This window comes from Aphelocoma coerulescens, chromosome 7, assembly GCF_041296385.1.
Source record: "Aphelocoma coerulescens isolate FSJ_1873_10779 chromosome 7, UR_Acoe_1.0, whole genome shotgun sequence".
NCBI classification, from domain to species: Eukaryota; Metazoa; Chordata; class Aves; order Passeriformes; family Corvidae; genus Aphelocoma; species Aphelocoma coerulescens.
Genome location: NC_091021.1, coordinates 5,580,107 through 5,594,939, shown reverse-complemented (window position 1 = coordinate 5,594,939; position 14,833 = coordinate 5,580,107). Strand labels below are relative to the sequence as shown.

The 14,833-nt window shown below is 39.4% G+C and overlaps 1 protein-coding gene across 16 annotated transcripts in view; it reads left to right on the top strand.

The window, feature by feature from the left end:
* Nucleotides 1-14,833, top strand: part of PCNT (pericentrin) — an 82,481-nt gene that overhangs the window by 20,230 nt on the left and 47,418 nt on the right. For all 16 annotated transcript variants that reach the window (XM_069021888.1, XM_069021885.1, XM_069021879.1 and 13 more), the window contains 12 exons: nucleotides 332-443; nucleotides 3,061-3,325; nucleotides 3,536-3,623; nucleotides 4,171-4,387; nucleotides 5,273-5,511; nucleotides 6,483-6,949; nucleotides 8,154-8,730; nucleotides 9,368-9,601; nucleotides 10,568-10,732; nucleotides 12,390-12,536; nucleotides 13,651-13,802; nucleotides 14,616-14,830. In XM_069021888.1, coding sequence (XP_068877989.1) covers nucleotides 332-443; nucleotides 3,061-3,325; nucleotides 3,536-3,623; nucleotides 4,171-4,387; nucleotides 5,273-5,511; nucleotides 6,483-6,949; nucleotides 8,154-8,730; nucleotides 9,368-9,601; nucleotides 10,568-10,732; nucleotides 12,390-12,536; nucleotides 13,651-13,802; nucleotides 14,616-14,830 — 2,878 coding nt within the window. The remainder of the gene's footprint in view (nucleotides 1-331; nucleotides 444-3,060; nucleotides 3,326-3,535; nucleotides 3,624-4,170; nucleotides 4,388-5,272; nucleotides 5,512-6,482; nucleotides 6,950-8,153; nucleotides 8,731-9,367; nucleotides 9,602-10,567; nucleotides 10,733-12,389; nucleotides 12,537-13,650; nucleotides 13,803-14,615; nucleotides 14,831-14,833) is intronic.

Below are 14,833 nucleotides of genomic sequence, written 5' to 3'. Positions count from 1 at the left end.
TGGTGCCATCTCTTCCTCTGCATTTATATTCCTAATTCTCTGGTTCTCACATTTTGTTTTTACCTGGCGAATGCTTTATTTTTTGCCAGTGAGGATAATTGTGGCATCAGGAACTAATTCTTCCATCTCAGAGGAGTAGGTGTAATAGTTAAGAGATGCTGCTGCTACTCAGTATCTCTGGTACTGTCAGGAGCTGAGAGTGGTGTTGTCACTGTTTCCACCTATTTCTGACAGAAGTCTTTCTTGCATGTAAAATAAGCCCTGAGAACAAAATTGTTTAACAAGTTGTGGTGGGGGATTTTTTTGTTTGCTTTTAACACGTTTTTTGTAGCTGGACCAACTTCAGGTCAAGCATGAACAGCTCAAGGCTCAGTCACAAGAAGAAATCAGGCAGCTTTGGTCTCAGCTTGACAGTACCCGAGCAAATCGACAAGAGCTAAGTGGTATGTTCAAAACTGACACACTTTAATTTTTGCCTCTTCTTCATACAGAAGTACACATTATCAACATGATACTTTAGCTATGTACCAGAAACCCACAGGGAGGCCACAGTGTCAGTGGGTTGTAGCTCAATGATCTCTTTCGAGATGGAGGTGAGTCAGTGTCAGATGACAGGTCCTGCAGTGTCGAAAAGCATGGTATGACCATGGGAAAAAGCTTACTCCTATGCTTTTCCTTTCCCTTCCCACTCCCTTCCTGCACACTATAAAAGTCATCAGTGAAAACCAAAGGTTTTTTATTGAAATGTCAAGTATAATGTAATTAAAAACTGGAGAAAATGCTGGTCAGTGCAATAAAATGCTCCTATTTGTATTTCTGTTTTAAGACCCACGTATATTAAATAAAACAGCCAGTTTTGCAGTGTAGTGGTTGGAGATGGCATACATTTTTGAAATAAAATATAACATGTCTTAGATGTGTGTGCACGGACATGTACAACACATTAAGGAGCTTCTGGGAAAAAAAGCCCGTAGAGACCATGACTCTGCCAGTGTTGTCCTTGTGTTGAGACTGTAACATGAGGTTCTTGACTTCAGCTGGGGTAGTTAGAACAGGAGGCACGTGTAACATACTTCAAATACTCTTTCAGATTTTCTGAATAACATAACTGTAGGTAGCTTTTGAAGTATATTAGGGTTTTGTGAGTATTGGTTTGGTTTGGTCATACAATATTTAAATAATGTTTTCTATCTAGGCAGACTTTACCTTGAATATTTAATCTTTTTGTTGTGATATTACAGAATTATAGCACATAGGACTTCATAGTATTTGCTGGAATTCTTCTCTGTAGCCCTAATTTTTAACATCTCACATGTCTTTCCATGTTTCTAATCACTCACATTCCCATTCTTTGCACCCTTTCTGTTTCTTCATCTTTCTTGAAGATGGTGAGACCAGAATGCAGGCCCATGGTCTAGGTCAGGATCCCTTTTGGTGTGTGAGATCTTAAAGGTGTTTTGTTTTACTCTGTAGCTCTTCATTTGAGTGATGATTTGACCATGCATTTGGGTTGATGGTAGGATTCAAATCATGGCAGCTGGATGATGGATTGCTGCTCTGGTATAAGAATGACCTGCCAGTTCAAAACAATGAAACACTTTTTTGCATTAATTTTGTGCCAGTAGACTTTGGTAGCTAGGCAAAACCTACCCTTGTCAGTTTGGCCTTGCCTTGCCTATTGCACTGATGCTGTTACTTGTCCCTTCTTGTCACTTGGTTCCTCTGGTGCCCGTGCCTGGCAGCTTTTCCCTTTGGAAGCAAACTTGAACCATGGACTTACTTCAGAGAATCGTGAAATCATGGAGTGCTTTGGGTTGGAAGGGACCTTAAAGATCATCTCATTCCAACCCCCTGTCATGGGTAGGGACACCTTCCAATATCCAAGCCCCATCCAACCTGGCCTTGAACACTTCTTCTCTTACTTGTTCTGTTTGCACGTTCATTGTGAGAATTCTTTCATGCCACAAGTGCATTTTCTGGTTTGCTACACAAAAAAACACATTGTGACAATCAGTTGTGTTGCTCCTGGATGGCATCCTCTGTCTCCATCAACGTTTCTTAAGTTTCTCTTCTGTAACATAAGCAACTGCTTTTCTCCAGGCAAGTAGTTTCTTTTCAAGGAACTTCTCCAAATTCCTCCTTCTTTAAACGTAGTTCCCTCTCAGTTGATTCTGTGGGGATTTGACTAACTTGAGTTGTTTGGAAAGTTGAGCTTTTGGGAAAACTTACCTTTCTTGAGATTTTTTTCCTACCTTTTAACTTCCCAAAACATTACTGCTGCTTTAATACAGAAGGTGGGGAAGAAAGCTCTCAGAGGGCTAATGAAAAGGCTGCAATGCTGGCCATTGTTCTCACTCTCTGGAAGGAGGGCAGCTTCCTGAACTTGCCTTGGTAGCTGCTTTCTGTTGCGTTCCTGTTTTATTGGTTGATTCTTTTAATCTAGTCAGTTCAGCCTCTGAGCACACAATGGGTAGCAAACCATCATTAAAGTAATCCAGAATTGATTTTATTTTCTTTCCTGTGATTTTTGGTTTTCTGCACAGTTTACGCTCAAGCTGGTTTTGTTTGGATGGTTTTGCCTGGAGCAAATTAAATGTTCTTGAATAATTTATTGCTTCTGGGTGCTACAACAGCAAGCAGGTGTGAAGATTAAGCAATAGTGCAGGACTCTGCATGTTACCAGCCTAGTCCTGGACTGCAAGCAAATGAGGAGAGTTAACAGTGTGTTGGTGATTTTGATTCATAGCATGGGGATGGTTTCTCTGAATGCAGTGTAACTGAGAATGTCTTCAGAGGAAGGAATTTTTGTCTTTCAGAAGTTCATTTTTCTTATCTCATTGCTATTTCCAGTAAGTGGTTCTTACCTCAACCTGTGATCTCTGCCTTTTGTGACTCCTATTGAGAAGGGAGTGGCCCATGGTATTTTTAATGGAAGTATTAATGGGGCAATGCCATTCCTAAACCACTGACACTTGGGGCAACTAAATCTAATCTTCACAGAATGACTTAGCCTAAACATATGTATTCTTAGTGCTTGTGTTGGTTTTGCCTCTGTTCCAGAGCTAAAAGAGCAGCTCCTGGCTCGAGCATCACAGGTAAAAGAAATAGAGTGTTTAAAACAGGAGTTTGAACAGCAGCATCAGCAGAGAAACAGGGAGCATGAAGCTGAATTGGAACAACTAAGACATTATTTTGAAAACAAGTTAATTGTTGCTGAAGAAAACTACAAAGAAGAATTGAGTTTGTTGCATCAGAGACTTCGAGAACTGAAGAACTATTCACTGTCAGAGTTGGAAATGAGTCAAGATCAAGCAGGGGACGTTAGGTGATCTTTTCTTTTTCCTTTTGTTTCATGACAGCATGCTTCCATTTTATTTTTCTTTAACATAAATGATGTTAGCATGAAACCTATTGGGACTGAGCAGTTGTTACAGTTGTTCTTTGCCTACTTTCAGTACTACATCATAAATCATCAAGTTCATTTAACTTAATTCATGACATATCACAGTCTTAAACTTTAAAACCCTTTTCTCAGTTCTTCTGTCACAGTTTTTGAAGAGACTGCTGAGAAAGAGAGAAGTGTTGCACTTGGTCAGCTAAATCAACAGCTCGAACAACAACAGGTAGGATTTTTGATATATTAAAAGTTCTACTGTTCTTTACATGACCTGTATGAAAACTGATGTCGATTCCTAGCTCTTACAAAGTGTAAATTAATTTCAGATGTTTAGTAGGGTTTAATTATTTTTGACAAGAATGTTGTAAATTACCAACTTTAAATAGCTCTCAGCCTCAGAGAGGCTGTAGAGCAGAACAGCTGAAACAGTGCTCTGTAATTTTATGCGCTGCTTGGGTTTTCTTGTGCTGAGTAAGGAGCTTAGCAGTTCTTCTACACAGGTGCAGAATTCATGGTGTTTCTCTTTTCTGTAGTTCTGGTAGTAATTGTCCCTGTCCTTGTTCTCTTCAAGCCAAGATGCTCTTGTGGCCCTTCTTTCATTTATGCCCCTATTCTCATGCACCTTGCTGTAACTGAAGATCTCAATATTTTTGCTCAACTTGTTTCAAGTTGACTAAGAGTTTGGAAAAGGAATTTTCCTTTGTCTCATTGAAAGATTCTCATAATGGTTTCTTAGAAGCTAAAGATCTCTTCCTAACCCATTATTTCTGTAGGAAGAACTTGCCTGTTTGCAGCTACAGCTTACAGAACAACACAGGCAAGAACTGGATTCCTTAAAATCCTCCCTTGCACTTCAGTATAAAGAGGACCTGATGAAAATGAAGATGGATCTGTCAGACAAATATGTAACAGAAACTGAGGCCATGAAAAGAAAGCATTGTTTAGAACTCAAGCAGCTCCGTGCCCAACTTTCAGAAGAACATTCTAAGGGTAGGATGGTCTGACAAACTGGGAAGGAAAAAATTAAGCTGCTTATGTGGCTTATCTTTTTCTTTAAACAGGTTTATCTGAAGAAGTTTTCAACTTATTCGTTTACCCTAAACTATGGGGAACATTTAACAGATGCTAAGCTAATCCCTTTCATCAAGCACTTATGGGTGTGTTGAGTTGCAGTTCCAAAGATGTGGTGACCTGAAGTTGTTTATTCTCTAGTAAAAACTACCAGAACTGTGGAGCATTTGCTAAAAGGAGTTGATCAGGTTTCCATTTTTGGTGCCTAGAAGGGCACTGTCATACAAACATTTGGACTAACAGTAGGTAACTTAGCTAATTTAACACGCATGGTTATAATGATATTCCACTGTATGTTGGTTAAAAGGATTAGTAGAGCTTTTTTAATTTGCACTTATATTTCTTATCTTCAATTATTTATTTTTACTACTAGACAGAATATCAAAACAGCTTAAATTATAATGTTTAGAGATTTGTCCCATCTGACTTTTGGGGAAATGCCTTTTGTAAATAGTATGTACAAAAGAGGAGATTAAGCTTCCATAAATCTGACAATACATTGCCCAGAAAGAAAGTCTGCTCCTCTGGCTGTTGCAGATCAGGAGGGAGGTCTTGCCACAGGTTTTATGATTATTGTGTGTGTTGATACTGGTAGATTCCCAAGGTGGTAATAAAATGGAACAGAATATAAAATCATCCAGCTAAGGGGTTCTCCTTGTCCTGTAGTTAGCATGGCTACTGATAAATTGCACAACTGACAACATTCAGCTTTATTTCTGTGCATTAATAGGAGCCGTTAAAATAAATTTCAACATGTCGTTTTATTGTCTGGCTTGGATTTTTCTTTTTTTTTTTTCTTTCCAGAAATCACCAAACTGCATCTCCAGAGTGCTCAAGATGCAGCATGTCAGGTTGAGGTGGAGGTGGCTGAGCAAGTGTCTGTGCTGGAGGAAGAGCACAAAGCCAAGCTCTCTCTCTCCAGCTCTGAGAAACAGCATATTGCAGAGCTCTCAGAGGAAATAAGGCACTTAAAGGAAGAGATTATAAAACAAAAAGGTGTTTCTGACCAGAATGAAAAGCATCTGAAAGAAGAAATGGAAAAGGTAATTTGTACTACAGAACTGTTTTGTGTAGAGTTGGGCAAGTTCCAATCTGGTGGGAAGGCCAAGGAAGGGAGAGGCAGAACTTGCCTTTAAAAGCCCCTGGTTTGGGATAGTAGCTAAAGCTTTAAATGGACTTGCCTGGATAGACACAAATGTTGGAATACACTTCTGTTTTGGTGTAACGCTTGTACCTCAAAGTCTTAGAGTTGAGAGGATCATACCTGCTACCATCACTCTTACATGTTAAATCAGCTGTTCCATCTGAGGATAAACTTAGATTGGCTGTTAATTCATTGCTTAAATTGTTGCATATTTGAATGTGTGTGAGAATTAGATGGGTGAAGCTCTTATTTATCAAGTCCTCCTTTCCTCCCTTTTTAAAGAGTCGTGGATATGTGTATCCTTTTCCAGGCTTAGAAACTGATGGAGAAAGCCAGAGACAGTCTTTTTTTGGCCTTCTGTCACTGAGCAGTCATCTGCTGCTTTGGCTTCTGCTCTTGTGCTACGTGCTTTTTATGTGGCTTTCATGCTATGTCCAAGGCCACTGCCCTTGTCGTGAACTTGGACACTACGTATAAAATACCACTGGAACATAGAAGGAGAAGTTTAAAAGGGATTTTTATTCATGCCCAGTATAAACACCTAAGCTGCCCATAGCTGTATAAGTTGAACTCCTGAAAAGAAGATAGGTGGCCTCAAGAGAAACCAACATAGAGTACCATATTAATTCTAGAATTTTGCCTTATTTTTTTCTTAATTTCATAACCCTAATTAATTCTTAATAATGCATTGAATTTAATGTGTGTCAGTTTATAAATTGTCATTTCAGCCTTACTTTCGTTAGGAAGGGTTACTTCACTACAAGGATTTAATCTTTCCAAGATCTTAAATGCCTGAGAGTGTTCACTTCATGCACTTCAGTTTGGTTTTGGTGGTTTATCCCTTTTTCTTTTAAATAATTGTCTTTGCAGGTAAAATATAAAATTGCTGAGGATCACAAAAATGAACTAAGAGAAGAAGTCCAGAAAATAGAGAATATGTACAAAGAAAAAGAGAAGAAATGGCAATGTGAAAGTGAGGCCCAGAGAATCCTAGCAGAAGAGAAGTTATCACTATTGCACATAGAACTGCAAACCAGAGCAGAATCTGAGAAGCAAAACTTACAAAAAGAGTTTGAACTCCGTGAAGCTGAAATGATTCAGCTTCAAGATCACCAAGCTGCCAAAATTCTAGAGCTGGAGAAGCTGGTGAAGGAGCAGCAAAACAACTTGCAGCAGCTAGAGGGCAGCCTTGCAGGTGCCCAGGCTGTGCAGAAAGCTCAGCAGCTATACGAGGCTGACCTGAAGGCAGCCAAAGCCCTCATGGCAAAAGAAATGGAAAAGGCCACACTCTGCCTGCAGGAAGAATGTGCACTGAAACTCCTGGAAGCACAAAACAAGTCAGTTTCCCTGAGGAGTTCACTCATTGTTAGAGTTGCTTTTTCTTGTTTTAAACTGAATGAGTGATAGTGTAGGGAAGTCACTTGATGGCATTATCTAACTTATATATGTAAAGCTTGCTGTCCCAAGGAACAGCTGTGCTGTCTATTAGGATCTGCTGTAGGATTTTGCTTCATGTAAAGGTATTTCATCTAGTCTAGCAAATAAAATGAAGTGTAGTTGAGTTTTGCATGCTAAGAGTACAACACAGCTGAAAATCATATACCAGCCTTTAAAGAGAAGTGTGACAGGATATATAAGTGGAAAAATTCTCTAAATATTTTTAAACAATTTGAATGAATGTAAACAAGCTTTTCCTGGTAAACGGAGTTTGTGCTAACCATTGAATGCTGAGGTTGATGGGGCCACCTTTGGTATACTTTAGTTCTGGTTAGATGCGTGGAACTGCTGTTTTTCCTTCCCTTCCTACATCTGTTGTTTCAAGTGAATTAAGGGAAGTAAACCACATGTTGGCATTTGCATGCATTGCTTCAAATTTATCCCTTCTTCCCTCCCCAAAAATATGTTCACAGAACAGGACTGGAGAAGTAATGACTGTAAGAAAACACTGAAAGCAGCAACTTAACTTTTAGATAACTGGTTTTTAGTTATTGGTGTCTGCATGCAAAATACTGTGGTTACTGATTGCAGTAAGTGGCAGTAGTTCAGATGCTAAATCTTCTGCATCAAGCTTTAAGCAGAACCCAGAGAGATGAGTTTGGAAGAGCCCTCAGGTATCCCACAAAGACTTCCACAGTGGTTTTATGTCTGTCTTTAACAGATGTTTTTAGAGGTGTTTGTCATGACAGTTCATTTATTTGCAGACAACACATTTGAGATGTAGCAATGTATACTATGTATAACCATGAGATACTGTCATGGCAGTATTTCTCAAACATGTTGCTCTGTATTTGTAAGTTAATAGGGGTCCCAGTCTCTCTAGCAATAACCAGATACTCCCAAGTGACATTGCAGAAACCTTTAATTATGTGGCTATGAAATCATCATGTGGCTTGAATTCAGTTCTGTATTTGAAGCATCAAGTAAAACTTGTGGAGGCTGAGGTCTATTTATTTTCCTTTGATTTTTATTTATTAGTTCAATTATTTAAAAAACAGTGACTTTTTTGACAGTAGTCTCTTAATGTTCTTGGAAATAATACAGGTTTATGGAGGAGCACAAAGCTATGACTCAGACATTCACAACTGAGCAAGAGATTCTTCTCCAAGAGCTGAAAAATAAACATGTGGATGAGCTGGAACTCCAAAGTCAGCAGTTACAGGAGAAGCATAAGCAGCAGATTTTGTCTCTGACAGCTGATTTTCAGGCAAAACACCAAGCTGAAATTGAGACACTTAAAGCTACACTGGAAAGTAAACAGCAGATTCAGCTTGAAAGTTGTGTTGCTGAACTAAGGACAAAGCATCAGGCCCAAATCGATGAGCTGGAGGTTAAACACTTATCAAATCTGGATTCCTTGGAGTCCTCCTACCTATCTGAAATTCAGACTATAAGAGATGAACACAGTCAGGCTCTGGAGAAGCTACAGCTGCAGCACAGGGAGCAGCTCCAAGAGCGGGATAAAATGCATCAGGCACAACTGCTTCAGGAGATTGAGATGCTGAAATTAAAGCATACTGAAGAGCTTCAGCTTTCCCAAAATAGTTTGAAAATTGAGCTAGCTACTATTCATATGGAAAAGCTTAAAAGCATGGCTCTTGAAGCAGAAGAAGCTCATAAGGTGAGTCAGAAAGAAAACTTGGCATAGGAGGTGAGATTTCATGGCACATAGTGTGAGATCACCTTTCCCCTTGTTCTCAGGGGATATTTTCACCACCTCTTTGTGCCAGCACTGACACATTGTGTGTGGCCTTAATATGAGCTGAAATATGAAACTCCAGCTGAAAATTAAATCCATCTGTTGCTTCCCACCCCAAATGCTTAGTCTTACGAGTTTTCTATATCGTGTGGAAAAGGTACAAATGAGGTGTATCTTTTAACATAATTAAGGTTGGAGGGTCTCCATTTTGGGGCTCAGATCTTCTCTCCCTGGTAGAGCTATTGTGCAGTTCTTCAGAAAGTGATTATAACAAAGTAAATGCAATTCTAGAGGTTAAGCCACATCTCTAGAAATCTAAAGATCCTTCTGAATAAGTAAGGATTTACAAAACTTTTACTGGATAAGAAAAGGAAACCCATTTAAATACTATAGAGTGTACGTATATGGATGTCTGTATGCTCATCCTTCATGAAACAATATTGTTCCTGCTTACTTAAAAAGCTTTGATACGGCAAAACATGTGCTTGACAAATGGGTTGCAAAAATATTTGTAGTTACTTTTTATTCCATCCCCTTTTTTTAATTAATGCTTATACAGGATGATCTGAACACAGCTCTTCAAAATCAAAGGCAGTTGCTGGAAGAAGAAAAACGTCTGGCTCTGGATCTGTTACGTGAGGAAGTGTTGCAGATGGAGGAAAAGCACAGGAAAGCAGTCCAAGAGCTTCAGGATCTTCATGAGAAAGAAATTAGGAAACATAAAGAAGAGTACTCCAGGGAGTTGGAAGAAGAACTGGGAAAACTAAAAGTACAGCATGAACATGAGCAAGAGGTCAGAATGCTGCTAATACCTAAACCCAAAACAATCCATGTTTTATCATAAAGTAAATTCCGTTTTATTAAGCTTAGAAATAAGGCTGTATATCTAGATGCTTTTTGAATTTTTTTAACAGTGCCAATAATAAGAAGATACAATCTGACTTCTGTGGATGCAAGCAGCCGCAAGTGTTATATATTACATTTGTATAGTAGGAGAAGTCACAAATGAAGCTTTATCCAAAAGCTTTATCCAGTTACAACCACAGAACACGTTAAGTTAAAATATTACTCACTTTTGCTTTTTCACTTACTAAATTGAAAATTGGGTGATGTTCCAAATAACTCTTAAATCACTTTTAGAAGAATAGATTGCCTGGGGAGGAAGTTTCATTAGTTTCCTGGGAGGTTCTAATGGTTATCCAGTCTTCAAACACATCATCCTAGAAACAGGATTTATGTCTATTCTGATGACTACAGTGACTCTTCTTAGAGAGAGTAGTAGGGAAAAAAACCCTAAATGAACAAAAATCTCTCAAACCCTTCTGTTATGTCTCAGGATAATTGCATTAAATAGAGATGTGTAATGTTTGCTCCCATTTGAACAAGGGAAATCACATCTTTAAAAAAATATGTTCTCCCTATGTTTCTCTCCCCCTCTTTCCTCCTTATTTCTTTCAATTTTTTTTAGGGAAGTGGCTGCTGCAAAGAATAAGCTGGGAATACTTTGTTAGTCTGACCTGATGGCCTCATGAATACAGGAGATACTTGATACCTAATGCCTGGTTGCTTCTTATCTATTTTTATCAACCTGCTTTTTTCTATACTCAGCATGATGATGGACAGAAGCACTGTATGACATTGAGGATTGTGAATGTACTCTTATGAACTTGATTGAGCCTGATGGGTTTGGTTTGGTTTCATTTTTTCCTTAATTCTAACACTGTGGCTAAAATATTTTATATTCCTTCCTTGTCTGCAGCTGTATGCTTCTGCATCAGCTTCTGAAGTAGAATCTGTGAGAACAGCTCTTCTGGCTCAATTTGAGGAGGTAAAATTGAAGCAGCAGCTTCAGTTCCAGGAGGAGATTGAGCTGTTGAAGTGTCAGTCAGAGGTGCTACTGGAACAGCAGATTGCACAGCTGAAGGTAGGCTCTGGTGAAAATGCACTGGGAGCGTGTTTCGCTGAAAAAGAGCAATTGGTATAAGATTTTTGTTCTTCAGCCTCTAAAATGGCAGTCTGAGTGAGATCTCTCCCATGCTTCACAATGTTAGAACAAGGAAAACAGCATTGGAAATGAAGCAGTGTTCTGTGAGCAGTTGTCTTTACCATAGGGTTATCTTAAAGTCCTGAACTGGAAATCAAGTGTCCTTCAGCCAAAACCAAATCAATCAGTGGAACATGCTCTGATCAGCATTCCTTGTGTACATGTTCAGTTTGTCATTTGAGACTTTTTCTTTGTGGTGTCTACAGAGACTGCACCCTTGGCCTGTCATCCCATGTCTACTGCACACACTGTGTGTATATGGCAAAAACAAATTCAGTGTTATCTAAGCTTTTACTGAGTGTGTGAACTCTTACCTGAGATATTTTGCTGTTACTGTTGTTCTTAATCTCTGCTTTCATTGATTCACCATGATAAACACCATGACAAGTGTTTTCAAGATGTTTCCTGCCTCTGGCCCTCTGTATAGATAGTCCTGATGACTATTTGATCTCTCTCTGGCTGGTTCAGCTGTCTTTTGAAACAAAGGGCACAAGTGTATCCTGATAAGCTGCTGCAGGTGTATTTGGCACTGCTGTCCTTGGCTGAACCCCAGCCTTAAGCCCACAGAAGCTGGGACTGGTCTGAGTGTTGTGCAAAAACTCCAGAAATGATCCCTGTTTTTTTTTCTCTTATGCTGCCTTAATTAGCACTTGGGACACCAGAAACTTCACTACTTGTTGAAATTTTGCCAGGGCTAATTCTCCTGCTGGTACAACTGTCTATGGATTCAGTTGGGTTTTTTTGCCTTGTGAACTTGATGACTGGTGTTTTGTCCCAGAAGAGATGGGCTTGGATCTCTTTGCAGTGTGAGACTGAGCTGTATTGTGGGCTGATACAGGTTTTTACAACAAGCCTTTTCCTTCCCACCCCCCTGTGCTGATTATGCAGTTGTCTTCATGCCAACCTGTTCCCTTGATTTCTTCCTTCTGCCTGCCCTAGCAGATTTGAGGTATCCAGAATTGCTGTCTGTGCTCTGACATACTCTCTTAGTGCTTCTGAGAAGAATAAGCAGGCTGCTTCAGAGATTTTTGTCCACAAATGTCATGTTCTAGGTCAAGGACAGTTGTCATTTTTATCTTCCTAACTGCTAGAGCATGGGGCAAAGACTGGGTCAGTCCTCTGCAAAGGATCAGCTCAGGTGACTGCAGGTCTTCTGCTCTGAAGTCTTATTTCTTGCCCTGGGGTAAAACTGTTTTTTTGACTTGCCTGTGTAAAGAATAGGTGGCCATCGTCTTGGAGTGTATTGGTGTTCATAGATAAAATTGTGCCTCATTAGTGCTGAATACAGAGGGACAGTCACTGTCCTGGTTCTGCTGGCCTCACTATTTTTGATTTTGATCACAGTTTCAACATGATTTTGTTGTTTGGAGGTGTTGATGTGTAAGTTACTGCTTACTACTCTGAGAGGTAAAGTGTGTACGTCTAAAGAATACAGAAAAAATATGGGGGATGTTTGAGGTTTTTTGGGAGAATGGTGGTGGTTTGGACTTTTTTTTTTTCTTCTCTCAGTAAATCCAAGTATATGTGGTTTATGCAGGATGAATTTGAAGCTGAAAAAAAGGTATCACTACATGACAAGGAGCAGATGTTGATTCAGGAGAGGGAGAAGGTACAGGCTGCTCACCAAAAGGAACAAGAAATGTTATCAGCCCAGCTGCAGGAAAAGGCAGCAATAATTATCCAGGTATGGAGAAAATACTTTCAACCTAGATTTTAAATGTGCATTTGGGGTAGTATTTTAGCACAGGGCTCTCTGTCTCAATGTGTATATAAAGGGACTGCAAGTATAATTCTTGGCATATTAGACATGGGGAAACAGAGTAACACTAAGAATTTCCTGACTGGGAGTGCATTACTGTTTCCAGCTCTTCTTGTAGGACTTGATGAGGGTTGAGAAAATTGGCATGGGAGAAGAATGCTTTTCTTTCCTTGCAGTTTTCTCTCAAATAGATATTTTGACTTTGTACTAGTTTGAAAACAAACTAGTGTGAGACACCAAGTCAGAATAACAATTTAATAGGGAAATAAAAGGGGGGGGGGAAATAAAGGCGGATAACACTGGGTTAAACTGACAGCATCAGGATACAACCTGGCACCCTGTTAGTCGAGGTGGTGGTAGCAGTCTAGTAGAATGGTGGCTGCAGTCCTCTGAAGCGGTGATCCTATAGAAAGAGGGTCTGCTCTTCCTCAGAAGGCCCAGTGGTGGCTATATAGCTCCTGTCCTCTAGAAATCCAGTGGAAGGGTTGTCTCTGGTGTTCAGAATCTCAGATTATATCCAGGATGGAATGCTTGGTTCCTCCCTCTGGGTGGAGCATCTCACAATGGGGTAATGAATCATGAGGCCAAGTGTTGATTAGGCTCATTAACAGAAGATGGTCCGGAGGGAGTTATCTCTGAGTCGTTAGGCAGGACAATGATGGGCCATTAACAGAAAGATAGTCTGGGAGGGAGGAGGCAAGGAAACACTGCCCCACCTGATTTCCACAGCTCATGAGGATGGTAATAGAATACACTGCAACCCAGGACAGACTTATTTTCTAGCTTACTTATGAGACAGTTTCTAACAAAATGGCAGTAATTTGGCAGCAAAATCTGAAGATAGGGGTAGGTATATACATAGAAATATGTATTTTTATCTATATGTAATCATATATTTTAATCAGGTATAGGTATTATCTGAACAAATAAATATGAGGAGATAAGTAATTTTTCCAGAAACCTGTTTTCAGGTAGAGTTTATAAAGAAAAGTTTAGGCAAAATTGTTGACTTTGTTGTGTTGTCACTGTATTTCCATAGCTGGAAAAGAAAGTGGCCTCTGTAAAGCATGAAATAGAGGAGACCAACTCTGAATTGGAGACACTCCTTCAGCGACGGGACAGAGAACACCAAGAAGGAGGGAATTTGGTAGCCTTGTTGAGGTTTGATATTGAGCAGTCCAAGGAAGAAAGGTTTGTTTGTCTTTGGTTATATAATGCTTAGTGCTTGGGGGTTTTTTGAGGTTTTTTGTTTGCTTGTTTTCTCACTTCTCATAAAGAAATCAATAACTAGGCAAAACTAAGCCAGCTCAAAATAATAATGTGGGCTGATGATATTGCTTTTATTTGCAGATTATTTTGAGGTTTTTTAAATTATCAACCTGTCCTGACATGAAAAGCAAGTTGGTTTTTTTCCCTGCTCTTTTTCTTTATCTGATGAAGACTTTGGTGTTTTGGGGTTTCCACTGTCTTTAATCTTGGAAAAATCTGAAAAACTGAGAGAGGTTCTATGACCAAGAGGCTTTCAGATAGTGAATTCGTTTGACATGTCATGGGGATGCATGGACTAGAGATACTGTCATGATGAATAAGCTTCTAGAATTCCTTCTCATCTTTAAGAAACTGGCTTAGTCTTAAAACTAAAATATTTTCCTAAATAGATATAGAGCTTTTGTTGTCAGGTCTGCCAGAACACCTCTAGTTATTTTGGTGTCACTGATACTGTAGTAGTAGACATATCTTCCTTGCTGGTGCTTCCCACAGGTATGGAAGGCTGAGATGCTTGTGACTGTAGTGTGATCTACCTGTGGAGAGGACAAAGGTGTTTTGCTGTGCCAGCTCTTTAAAAACAACGTGGGTTTTGTGAGTTATCTGAATGATCTTCGCTGATAACTGCCCAACCATGGCAGATACCCATTTTAGACTGTCAGGTTTTCAGTAGGTTCAAAGTGTCTTTCAAACCAACTGCATGCAATTTTTCAAGTGTTCAATATGCTTTTGTTCTAGGGAAAAACTGCATGAATCTTATCAGCATGTTTTGAAACTGCTTATGGAGGTGGTGAAGGCCGCAATAGCTATTGAGGACCTTATCTGTAACAAGATTGGTCTTTGCCTTGATGACAGTCTGGCTTCTGGAGATTCTAAAGAAACTCAGAGTATTATGGAAGAAATGGGATTAATGCAGTATTTTAAAGCCAAAGAAAACCATCACGTAGAAAAAGGTG